General features: G+C 38.7%; 1 protein-coding gene across 1 annotated transcript in view; it reads right to left on the reverse strand.

Annotated features, from left to right (window-relative positions):
• DOPEY2 (dopey family member 2) overlaps window positions 1-10,605 on the reverse strand; it is a 48,658-nt gene extending 38,053 nt beyond the window's left edge. The window contains exons 1-3 of the mRNA XM_009581837.1: window positions 10,468-10,605; window positions 440-621; window positions 157-327 (exon numbers count right to left, since the gene is read on the reverse strand). Of these exons, the coding sequence (XP_009580132.1) occupies window positions 157-327; window positions 440-621; window positions 10,468-10,605 (491 nt within the window). The remainder of the gene's footprint in view (window positions 1-156; window positions 328-439; window positions 622-10,467) is intronic.
• Window positions 10,606-13,084: the final 2,479 nt, after the last annotated feature.

Genomic DNA, 13,084 nt, shown 5'->3' on the forward strand with positions numbered 1-13,084 from the left:
AGCATTATTCGTTGCATCTTTCACAGACTCAGGGACTTCCACCCTTAGAAGCTCTTTTATCAAGCCTTCTATATAGAGAGCTGACAGAAATTTCCTGAGAATTCCCTAGGAAAGCAAAATGCTGTATATTGCTTTTAAATTAATATTAGTTCTTACCTGTCATAAATTTCCGACCCTTCTTCCAATCCAGGCAGCAGTCCAATTAAAAAGGCTTGAAGACCAGGCAGGAGGGACTTTTGGAGAGGAAGAAAGTATTTCTCGTACAAACCAAGGAGAACAGGCCTCACTGACATTGCTGCATTTGCCAGCAGAGGAAACAAACCAGAGCTTTTTAAAAAAAAAGAAAGAAAAAAGAAAAAGAAAAAAAAAGGTAAGAAAACCAAAAATTAGTTAATTAAAATAGACTGTGAAATGCATATGCTTTTAAAGAAAAGTCTACCTGTACAAGAATAAATCCTTGGCAAGCCATTTTGTCCCAATAATTTTAAAGATTATTTCATAGGTTTCTAGTGCCTTTAAATGCACTCCACTAGGTAGTGCTGGATGCAAACACTGAGATAATCTTTTACTGATGATCAGCCGTCTTGGTAATAGAGAATACTTCAGGTTACTCTGAAGAGCCTGTGGAAGAAAGGAGATGAGAATAAATAGCTATAACGTAAAAGATGATGTATGTGATGACTGCATGTCAAAGGTTTCCTACTAGCACATTGAGAAGAACTAAATGCATTCAAGAGTTTTCTCTCATAAATGCATTTGTTACACTGAAACAGCAGAATTCTGCAGCTGAGTTTTCATATGGAATCAGTCATGAACAATATAGTGAAGTCTGGTCTTACTTTGCTTAGAGGCTGGAAAAGGAAGTCAAAGGACAGGAGAGGGACAGGGTACCCTTATCCTATCTCCAGGGGAAGTAGGGAAGTAACAAGAAGAGCATCTCAGCTTTTAAGGACAGGGAATAAAGAAAGAATCAAATAACTATCTTTCCTCGTAAATTTTCATTTCAGGTATAGCTGAAATATAAACAAAAAAACCTTCCAACCAAAGCAGGCATGATTAAGTGGGACAATAACATCTTAGAAGTTATTTGTAATTCTGTGTGGCTACATTGAGTAAGCTTTATTAACTCTACCCACTGTATTGACATATAAGTAAAAGATCTTCAGGACAGGAAATAGTTAACCAAGTATTGCAGACAGGCCAGGTCTCTGGAAAAAACAAACTGTAGCACCTTTCTTTGGAAAAATTACTCTTTTCCTTGAACTATGCAAGCATTTCAGCAGGGTAAATAAGTATGTCTCTTCAATTCAGAGCAATTGAAAAAAGAAGTTGCAAGTAAATGGCACTTTAGCCTTTGATAACTGTCTGCTAATGCAGACATTTAACTGCAGATTGACATCTGGGATGTTTTCAGGATTAGGCAAATTCTTGACTCTCCCAAAGGTTAAGTCATGGTCTTATTCTATGTAATTGTTTTTTACTCGAGGTTCTTCTATCCTGCCTGAAAAAAGGTTTTGAAAAAGCAGCAGACAAGTGAACTACCCCTTCCTTGCTCATTTCCAAGAAAAAAACCAGAACAGTTCAGCAATGATCGCGGCATTCACTTGAATGCTGAATACTCTCATCAGCAGTAAGAGGAAGAGATAAAACCCATCATCTTTCAAAGGTGTGTGCAACTTGGGCGTGAGAAGTGAGAACCCGTGAGACTACTACTGCATTATTTTATATTTGCTGCCCTGCCTAAACTGAGAGACCAGCTGTTAGTAAAGCGCTTCTAGTAAATAAAATTTACTCAAGAAAAAAAAGGCTGAGAGTTTGTAACAACAGTAAACAGAAATATAACACCATTCTGAAATACATACAGTATAGATGCCATTTAGAGCCAATCAATTTCCTTCCTTCCCTCCCTCACTATGAGCACAAGATCTGCATTTTAATAGGTACTAAAAATTAGAATCCAAGAATACAGCAATTTTTCACATATGAAACTAAACCAGGTTATATTTGTGGAGTTATCTTTTATATTTGAGAAATTTACTCATCTGTTACGTGATTAATATTATTTCAATATTAAAGATCGAAATCTTTAATACTCCTAACAACTTTGAAGACTGCTTGAAAGCTGGACTTTGAAACATTCTGTTTATATTGGTTGGTATGTATTTGCCCACACCTTCTGTATATATAAAGGAAGGTAATTACAAAAAAATATGCCAATGGTAAATATATTTCCTCTCAATCTTAAGACCGAACAAATACCATCTTAATATTCTATCAGTTAAAATTTAAATATCAACTAGGTAGAAAATGAAAACATTCACTGTTTATTACACAGAGAATCTGATCCATTACGGAATAATGCCATCTCATAAAAAATGTCGTTTTCTTATTTCATTGCCTAAGACTGTGAAGTAAATCTCCACCAGCAAATAAGAACTCTCCTTCCCCAAACATCAAAACATTTAGTCAGAAGAGGAAAAAATACTCTAGGTATATTAGGAGTTGAATAGTGGATAGTCAGGGATAACTCAATGTTAAGTATTCCTCCTGAGTAACGCTGAAACCTTCCTATGTCCAAATTCCACCAGGTGAGACTAACTTAAAACAAGACTACATTCATGTACATGTGCCAACTATACTGCTTCACCTAAAGAATCAGAAGACATCTCTGTACAGGAAGCAAGATTTGAAGACATTTATTATTATCCTCATACATAAGCTAAAGAGAGTTTCTGCCCATCACATCAGAATGATTCTGAGAGGAAACTCCCTTCTGAAAAGTACATAATCTTCTTTTCTGACTTGGGTTGAAGAAATACACAGTTGGACACAAAATACAATTCTCCTCAGGAGTGGGTGTTCCTGGTTAACAGTTGTCGCTGATCTTCCAGCAGTTGCAAGGGATTTTAAACCACACTGCAATATATTAGAAGACTGTGGTTGCACCAAGAGCCATTCCAGCAGAGAAGTGAGCTGGCTGCTACTTTGCTGAAAGGTTCAGATTCTTAACAGCTTCCCCAGAATTGCAGGGCTCAAAGAATTTTAAAAGGGTTGAAAGACATTGGTTAGCGGACGGATCTAAAACTGTTCATTGAAGTAAGAGTGACATAATATACATATTTCCAAATGCTAATTAGTTTCTGTGAGCCAACAGGCAAAGCTAAGAAGCTTGATTTTTAAATATCCTGAGCTCCCACAACTGAAAAAAAGAATCAGTTGTCTGTGAGATCTAGGACTGCTGAAATGCCATCATAATTTCAGCTGTTACAGGCAGTTAAATCTTGTGGTAGCAAGCCTGGTATCACTGGCACTGTGTGCAGATGAAGATCCTATCCCAAACCATTGCTTGCACATTCAGAATCCAACACTAATGACTGCAGATGGACAACTCTGCTCACAGGTTTCGACATCTACTATTCACCCATTCTTTTGATTCTTGTGAGCTTAATTTGACCGTCTTTATTTACATATGGGCTGAAGCCCACCCATGATCTACCCATGTCTCCAACTGCTTTCCACATGAGCAGTTATGGTGGCAGAAGTGTTAAATGTCACTGGAACAGCTAGTAAGGGTTGGCTTGAGAAGCCTGAACTGCCAGCAAGCACTCCACGCTTAATATATCATCCCAGGGTTTGGTTTTCACAGATCAGTGAGAAGTCAGCAATCCCAGAAATCCAGGAAGTATTTGACCTACCACTAGCTTTTACAATAAAGACTTTAATCAGTAAGTCAGGAAAAAATGAGACATGCTAAGTAATGACTTGTTCACATGCACATCCAGTTTTCAACTTTTTACAGGTTCTTTTTCTTTATGATGACTAGAGAATACATTACACACACTAAACATTTTCTAATGCATAAGCATGCTCAGAGTTTCTTTGAATGTGGGCTATAAAGGGTAGAAAGGGAAAGCTTTCTATTCTTTGCAGCAGTGTATACACGTGCCTTAAAACAAAACAAACACAGACACACAGAGGAATATTCGCATTTCCACAGTTACTGGTTCAAGTCATTCTGCACTGCTTTATAGTAGAGATCAGCTAGAGATCAGTTAGATCAATTTGCCTAGACATTAAAAACGTGAGCAAATCAAGTAAGTATTTTTATTTACATAACTAGAATTCCAAAAAAAGACAGCATATACACCAATTTGTAAGATTATCTTCAACTAGGAGATACTATAATTCTTGTTTTAGACAACAGTGGTTGGGAGGAAAGGGGGAGAAGGAGAGCCTGTGATTCCATTTTCCACTGATTTATTTTCCAAGTAAGCAAAAAAGATTCTAAACAGAGCTCCAGCTTCCATAAAAACAGCAGCATGAAGTTCGAAGATGGTTGTGAGGAAACTGTAAACTAGGAGTTGGAGTTATATTAAAAAAGGGGAAAAAAAAGATGTATAAAATATCCCTAGTCCTGCACATTGCATTTGTGCATCGGGTGTGGTGAAGTTCCATAAAGCAAATAGGAGGCAAACCTTCCCTTCTTCTCAAAGATATAAGGCTTGCCTTCAACAGAAGGCAAATGGTGTTTGTGTTTGTAATTTGGCCGACAGTTGTTATAAAGCCGTGGCAGTCAGAGTTCTTATATGATGCAACTGGTGTAATTAATGGCTATGCTCATTAAATTCATATTTCAGAAGAATCCTTCTCTTCTCTTGACAGACATATTGTAACATTAAGTGTTACTACTGAAACAAACAACAGTTGTGCAGCTGCTCAACTTTTTGTGCTCTTTCCCCTTCCCCTCCAAACAGATCAAGTGTTTGGTTGAGATCATTCATATTCACCTTGAAGTTTTTGAAGGAAGAAAAGCCTACAGAAACAAAAAGTAACATACTTATTTTCTATTGAAAGCCAAATTTTAAAAAAATTACTTTGAAATTGCAGACTAAAGACTAAAAATTAGTATTGTAAGAACTTACAATCTGTGTGTTTACACGCTTGTGTTATGTCCAAGGATAAAAAGAAGTTTGAAAGTGCTCTGTTAGAGCAAATATTGCTATCATTACTAAGCAAGTCAACCCTGCTGTAAGCTTAAAATAAATCTCTCTAGAACAACTGATTTTTCAAATGTTACCGTATTTTGTTTTCATGGTGAACAATAACTATAAATGAACATCTTGCTCAGAAAAGGGACACTGGCCTGCCAGCCAGGCTCAGTGGCATCAGTCACTAGTGAAGCTTATGTGCAAGTTCCATACCACTGATATCTAAACACTGTTGAAAACTTGTAGAACTGTGCATATTTCTGCATGGCAAAATCCTGTCCATTATTCTTGTCAAACAGATGCAGGTTGGGTTTTTTTAGTAGGTTGGTTGGCTTTTTTGTTTGGTGTTTTTTTTGTTGTTGTTGTTTTTTTATATATATGGATTAAATGAACAAACAGGGGAGTTTAAACATTCACTTGCCAAAAGCCCGGTGAGATTTTGTGCTCTTCTGTGAATCGGTAAATTTCAGAGACTTTTCTGAAAACCTCCTTTCACAATTTCTTTACAAAAGCAGGCTGTGGAATCCAATATTTACTACTGCTCAGTTCTTCATTTTGCAAACTGTGTCACTTACCTACTGTTTGCCTGCAACCAGAGTTAAAATTTCTGGAAAATATATGCCTATAATCTGGATTTAGAACCCTAATGCAAACTATGCACGTGGATTTTCCTAACTTCATAGTATTTTTAGCCTCTTAATTGCCCGAAGTTCCCCCTACATGAATACTTTTATATGTATTTTATATAATATACATACCTGTTTACACTCTGAATAGACAGTGACAAGCATTTTGGATATGAAAACAATGTTAAAAGCACCTATTCACTGATAAACCCACATACGCTGAACCACCACCTATTCTAGGTTTAAAAAGACAACACGCCTCCACCCCCGCATTTTTTTCTATCAAAGTATCAAAGTGATTTCTCAGAGTTGTATCCTTTTACAACATTGGAACAAGCTGGCAAAATCTGCAATAGCGTGTTCACATTTTAGCATTAAGACAATTGAGAAGGATTACTGTATTCTGGATGCAGCAGTCTGTACAGAACATCTGAAAACCTTAGTCACAAAACAGTGCTTTCCAAACAGTGAACATATGCAGATTTGCAAAAAGAATAAAAATATGTTTCAAAGCTGTATCCAAGAACAGTACTGAGAGGAGAATAATCCTACTTCTTGAAGCATGGAGCAGCCTAGGCTGCAACTACTAAATGACTGGTTTATAGTAACTAGAGCTTGAACAGAAGCAAAGCACAGAGAGAGGGATATTTACAAGTGGAATACGAGTAAGTTTCAGGGCAAAGCTGAAGACCCTCTTTAAAACATTAACATCCATATTTACTGCCTGTTTAAGCCACCTGTTTGCATCTGTCCATTTATATTCTCCTATCAGTATTTATAAACATTACTTTCCGCTGTTTCTCCTTCACCATGATGATGCATAACACCTACACTATTCAAATTAAAATAAAAAAAATCTTTCCCTTGAAAACTTGGGGTGTAGCATAAGTTAGCAAATTCTGCCAACTCTCCATCCTTCACTGATGCTCACACTTGGTATCTGCAGTTCTGTTCAGAACAGTGCAGGGGAGATTCATCTTACCTAACCTTAGAAGCCTTGATCAGCTAAAAAACATGGGCAAAACAGCAGTAATTCACCTCAGTCTCCCTATAAAACCAGTGAGGAACACATGCAATTTTAGGACAGCATTCATCTGACCCACTTTAAATAGCAAGAGATGAGTCACAAAACAATTAAAAAAAAAAACAACCCAACCCTTATTCCTCTTCCTGTCTAAAAGTGATTCAAGGTGAAGCTGTCCACACTGAAGTCATCTGAAGTTAGATAAGTCTTATCTCCCTTAAGTGACAAAAAATAATCTTTCTAGATCTACAGACTGACCCGTTTGGCTGACAATTCAGACTAAAGTTAACTGATTTCTCTGTTGCTTCCCTGGTTCTACAAGTCACTGTGAAACATCAGTTAGAACATTGAGGCAACAGAGGAACTGTGAAAAATAAACCTTCAGTTTAACCCTTGGTAGCTAAGTAGTTATAGAAAGAAGTAGCAGAGTTGTCTCTCTTCACCAGCAGTAACAGCAGCAAAAGCTCCAAGATCACTTGTTTCAGCCAAGGCCAATGGCACCTGGATCAGCTCCCTCCATTCTTTTTCCCTCATCTTTAAGTAGCGAGAGCCTGTGCCGCTTCCTCCAGACCTTGTATTGAAAGGGTAATGCCACTGAGCTTCTATAGAAATAAGAGAGTGTGTGTGTGTGTGTGTGTGTTAACTTGTGGAACTCAATAGTGCAAAGTATTGTTGAAGCCTGCCTACAGGAGAAAAAGCCTCAGAAAATACTACACCTATATAAGCAAGAACACCCACAATTGAAGTCAACAATACAAAGATCCTTAAGAAACATGTGCTTAAGGAGATCTTCCATGCTACTCTAGAAGCATGAAAAGTACTTCCAAAACTCCTCAACTTACTCATCCTCTTTTGTCTCTTCTTTTCTCAGCGTTTTCACATTTGCTTAATAATAGGCATCACCGCACACCAGTTACTGACACCCAGGTTCCTGAATATAACAATGTGCAGCGTTTAAAAACATTTTTATCATTGAGATACTGTTGATCTCCCTCCTACCCGTTCTCTCCCTGCTCATTCATTTACCCTCAGAATGGACTGTAGAAGAAATTAGGCTCTTATGTTAGAAACACCTCCCCCTCCCCTCAACACTAACAGAACTCAACCACAATATTTATGTTTTAGGATGTAAGAGACCAAGTAATCATAGGAGTTAAGAGAATAGCTACTGACATCTTATTTCACAATCTTCCTTTTGGCAACACATTCCCCTCACATATCATCCTTATTTTCAGATAACAGACAGAAGCAGATGAACACTGGGGATGATTTGCTCTCCCAATTCTTAAGCTCCTAAAACGATTAAGTCCATAAAATACCACAGCAGATGGACTGATGTGACAGCTAAAAGCTTTTTTGCTTGGTTTCTACTATGCTGCTACATATTTTGGCAATTCTGTACCTGAATAAGAGTTTCAGATAGGTGTTAATCAGTTCAGTGTGTTCATCCAGGTCAAGATAAAAGATCAAAGCCTACCTCTTGCTACGGGTAAGAAATCTCTCACTCTAATTATTTCTTATTTTCCCTTTTGAGAGAAGCATTCTGAAGACATCTAGCTCTCCTTATTGACTCAACAGGCATCAGGATGAAGCAGTGAAGGCAGAACTGTGTTACTCCTATTGCCAGAGCAGTATCCATCCTCTCTCCTCTGAAGAGGAAAGAACGTGGCTGCCCTTAGAAAACCTCAATTTGGCAAATGTTGTCCCAATTTTCAAGAAGGGTAAGAAGAAGCCTTGGTCATTACAGGCCTGTCAGTCTCACTTCAGCACCAGGTAAAATTATGGAGAAGATTATTCTGGGAGTTATTGAAAAACACTTGAGAGACAATACAGTCATTGGTCATAGCCAGCAGAGGTTCACAAGGGGAAAGTCCTGCTTAATCAACTTAATTTCCTTTTATGACAGTCACCCATCTATTTGACCAAGCGAAGCCAATAGATGTGGGGGGTTTTTTATTTTAACAAAGTTTTTGATACTGTCTCTTACAGTATCCTTCTGAATAAACTGTCCAGCACACAGCTAGACAAGTCCATAATACGTTGGCTGATCAATTGGCTGACGGGTTGGGCTCAAAGGGTTATAGTAAATGGGGTTACATCAGGCTGGCGGACAGTCCCCGGGGCTCAATTTTAGGGCTAGTGCTCTTTAATGTTTTTATAAATTATCTGGATGCAGGAATCAAATGTACATTAAGTGAGCTTGCCGATGATACTAAACCAGGAGAAGCTGTGGACTCCTTCGAGGGTAGAGAGGCCTTACAGAGAGATCTGGATAGACTAGAGAGCTGGGCAATCACCAACTGTATGAAATTTAACAAGAGCAAGTGCCAGATTCTCCACCTGGGAGGGGGTAATCCTGGTTATACATACAAACTGGGGGACGAGAGGCTGGAGAGCAGCTCCATGGAAAGAGATCTGGGGGTTTGGGTTGATGGCAAGTTGAATATGAGACAACAGTGTGCCCTGGCAGCCAAAAGCACCCTGTGTCCTGGGATGATTCAAGCACAGCATAGCTGGCTGGTTGAGAGAGGTGATTGTCCCACTCTACATTGCACTGGTGCAGCTCCACCTTGAGCACTGTGTGCAGTTTTGGGCGCCTCAATATAAGGAGGACATCAAACCATTACTGTGTCCAGAGGAAGGCAACCAAGATGGTGAAAAGTCTCGAGGGCAAGACTTAGAAGGAGCGGCTGAGGTCATTTGGTTTGTTCAGCTTGGAGAAAAGAAGGCCGAGGGGTGACCTCACCGCAGTCTACAACTTCCTCAAAGGGGGCAGTGGAGAGCGAGGTGCTGATCTCCTCTCTCTGGCGACCAGTGATAGGACACAAGGAAATGGAATGAAGCTGCATCAGGGGAAGTTCAGATTGGACATTAGGAAAAGCTTCTTCACTGAGGGGGTGGTCGGTCACTGCAACAGGTCCCCCAGGAAAGTGGTCAGGGCACCAAGGCTGTCAGAGTTCAAGGAGCGTCTGGACGACACTCTTAGTCATATGGTTTAGTTTTAGGTAGTCCTGCGAGGAGCAGGGAGTTGGACTCCATGATCCTTATGGGTCCCTTCCAACTCGAGGTATTCTATGATTCTATAATTCTATAGATTCTCCTCCCCTTTGAAAACTGTAGAATTAAGGTTTAGCAATGACAGCGAAGGCATGCGAGTCATCTATCGGGTAACAACAGATGTTTCCTTATGAATTCTGCAGCAGTTGCCTCCTCTCACCCCTACTTCCTTAATGACTATAACTACTCTTGCCCCACGTACACTCAGGAAGAGCTTTATGTTAAAAGAGGCCAAATGGGACACAAACAACATACTCCTTGTTTCTTGGGCAGGAGAAGAGGACACACTTCCTAGGTGTTTTCCCATAGAAGTCTTTTTCTTTCTTCCTATATTCAGTCATATTTTCCATGGTCATACAAAAGACACCACCAGCAGCAAATCAATTATTTCCCAAATACAATGGTCAAGTAAATGTGATCTTTAAATATAAACTTTGACTCAGAATATATACTAAAACTTGTGACCTCTTGTTCTATATAAAGACTTTTTTAGCTGCTCTAGAGTGAGTAACCAGCATCCTGAGGGTTTCTTCGATGCAAAACCTAAATTAATCTAGCTGTATAAAGGAAACAAGTACCTTTTGAAGGAAACCTCTGTTGGTTGTACCAGAATTTCTCATATTTATATAAAAGATACTGACTTAGCTGCTTCCTTTACCTTTCCTTTATGAACTACTATTTTTCCATTTTGCTAAGTACTGTAAGTTACAGAAATGTTAATTACAAACCAAATATAATAAACAAATGAAAAAATATTCCTGTGACACTGTACCTTATTGAGTTTGCCAAGGGAAGATATAAGATCCGCCCATTCACTTGATGATTCAAAGTTTCTCAATGCTTTCTCAATCGCTGAAGAATAATTTCTGTATCTGTAATCACCAAGTAACTCCTGCTCTTCTGGATCCATCTTCAGTTCTCATAGCAAGGTGAAATTTCCTGGTGAACTAAAACATGCACACAATTACAAAAAGATAACCCACATTTAAGTTCTGGCAAACCTAAAGTACTGTAAGACAACAATAAATATGTAGAGGCACTGACGGATCACAAGAAACAGGTCATCTGATCAAGTTTCAACACAAAGTTGAAAATAATTTAACAGGCATGACTCCAACTCCCCACTGCCTGTTTTAGAAGTTTTGCAGCCACATTTTCCTATTTATGAAACGTATTTTTTCCTTCCATGCACGTGGATCTCTCACAAAATAACAAAGGAAAGGAATATAAAGTATCACTATAAACAGTCAAAGCACTGACAAGGAGTTAAGGAGAAGTAAATAGTTTTCATAACTTATCATCTGTGCAGTGTTTTGAAAGGTTACCTGTAGCAGTGGAATGAGAAACATTTCATATCAAAGTACAACTTTCCAGAGGAATCCCATTAAAGGGCCTCTCAGCCCACAGCAGAAGGAGCTCTCAGAACTCTGCATCTCAACTTGTCAGCAGCAGATGCTGAAGTACAAGACTAACATGTTTTGTCAAAGCATCAAGGCATGCATTCTAATCTTCCTTTATTTCACCAAAAAGTTTCCATATATTTTTATAGAGGAAAAATAAGTTATTCAGACGTGATTTTCTCATATTCTGCAATGCGTTTAGATTAAAAAAACAAACCACACCTGTTTTAGAACAATGGGAAACAAGCGTGGTTGGATTTTACGTACTGAAAAAATCATACCTTCATTCTTATGCTAGCTATGACACTAGTTCTCCTGTTAGCTAATATAAAAATATTCTTCTAGAGAGATGCTTAGGTTTAGGAATGCCAGGTTCAGGTCAATCTGTGCTACATCACTGATACAGAAAAGAAAGCACAGTCCTTTAACAAAGTATTTTATAATGTTTCTGAAAGGCATCTGCATTTGGTTTCCTACTGTTAGGACACAAAAATAAACCTAAGTAGTCCTCTATATTCTTTTAAAGCAGGTCATCTCTCACAGCATCAAAAAAAAAAAAAAAAAATCAACAATTGTGTATTGTCCGTTAACTTTAATAAACAACAATAACTACATCAATCTAAGATTTTTGGTAGCAAACTCAGAAACAGAAAAATGCTGGATGCACCCAAAAAAGAGAAAGGATTTTAAAGGTAGGTTTAAGCCATCTTTGCACTCCCCTGATAGCAGGATTCAGCCATTGCCAATACAACCACTCTATGTCATCCAACCTAGATCCACTTCTATGGGGGGGGAGGGGGGGGAAGTATTATCACACAATGTCATCAGGGCCATGTTTTTTGGTTGGTTGGTTTTGTTTGTTCTGCTACACTAAAGGTTTAATTTTACATTTTCATCAGGATGTATGCAGTGCTTCTCACAGCAGAGAGACTGAAAAAACCCCTCTGCCTTGTAGGGTATAACATTCATCTGGGATACAGCTATCCTTGCTCCAACAAGGATTTAAAAAAAGTCAGCCCTCCCATAAAACCCAATGAAGTGGCAAACTTGCAATATACTGTCAGCAAAACCTACGAGTAATCCGATATAGACACTGCCCCTGCCACTGGCAGGGGAAGAAACTGAACCCTATTTCCCTCATCTCATCATTGGACTTAATCATTGGACTACAGTATTGTATTCATACACCTTAGCACAAAGCATGAACTAGGAAGTATTCTAGCAACTCTGCCAAGTCAAGAGTGCTGCCACTTTCATAAATAAGAGATTTGTCTGGATTATTTAGAATTGGGCAGCCGTTTTGCGGACAGAACACATCAGATTTCTTCATTTGTAAATGCAGTATACCCGTATGAATACATTTAGAGAACAGGAATCAATCAAATTATCAATAGCACTTAAAGAGGTTCTAAATATTCTATGAAAATAATGTCCTAAAGCATTCTTATAGCATTAAAACCTGGTCTATTTAAGTAAAATCTAGTTAGATTCTAAGGGTAAAATAGAACGTACCTACTCAAGAAAAAAAAAAAACTAGTAAAACTTCAAATGGGGGAAAAATTGTCTTATTCAGTTCTTAAGACACTTTCTTCAGACTTTGCTGTGGAAATACAGGTGAGTAGTGTATTCCCCCCCAGAAAAGCAGTGATGGACTTAATGATTTAGTGTGCATTGATGTTCACATACCTATGTTGCCAGATGTCAGCAAGGTTTGAAAAAAACCAATACTCTGAATATGGCCAATAGACCGTACTTGTGCTTATATATACAAAGGCAGGAAGATTAAAAAAGAACACACCAAAACAAAAGCCACTTGGCAGTGACCTTCAGGCACGTCTTCCAAGTCACAAACTTCCTTAGTCGATGGAGACGTGAATGTTACCCATCAACCTTCCGCATTGTCTTAAGGCAGGTTAACGAGGCGGGCGCTCTGCCTCCGACCCCAAGGGACGAGGCGCTGCCTCCCCGGGCTGCGGGGCCTCTGCGGGC

This window comes from Fulmarus glacialis, unplaced genomic scaffold, assembly GCF_000690835.1.
Source record: "Fulmarus glacialis isolate BGI_N327 unplaced genomic scaffold, ASM69083v1 scaffold2367, whole genome shotgun sequence".
Taxonomy (NCBI): Eukaryota; Metazoa; Chordata; class Aves; order Procellariiformes; family Procellariidae; genus Fulmarus; species Fulmarus glacialis.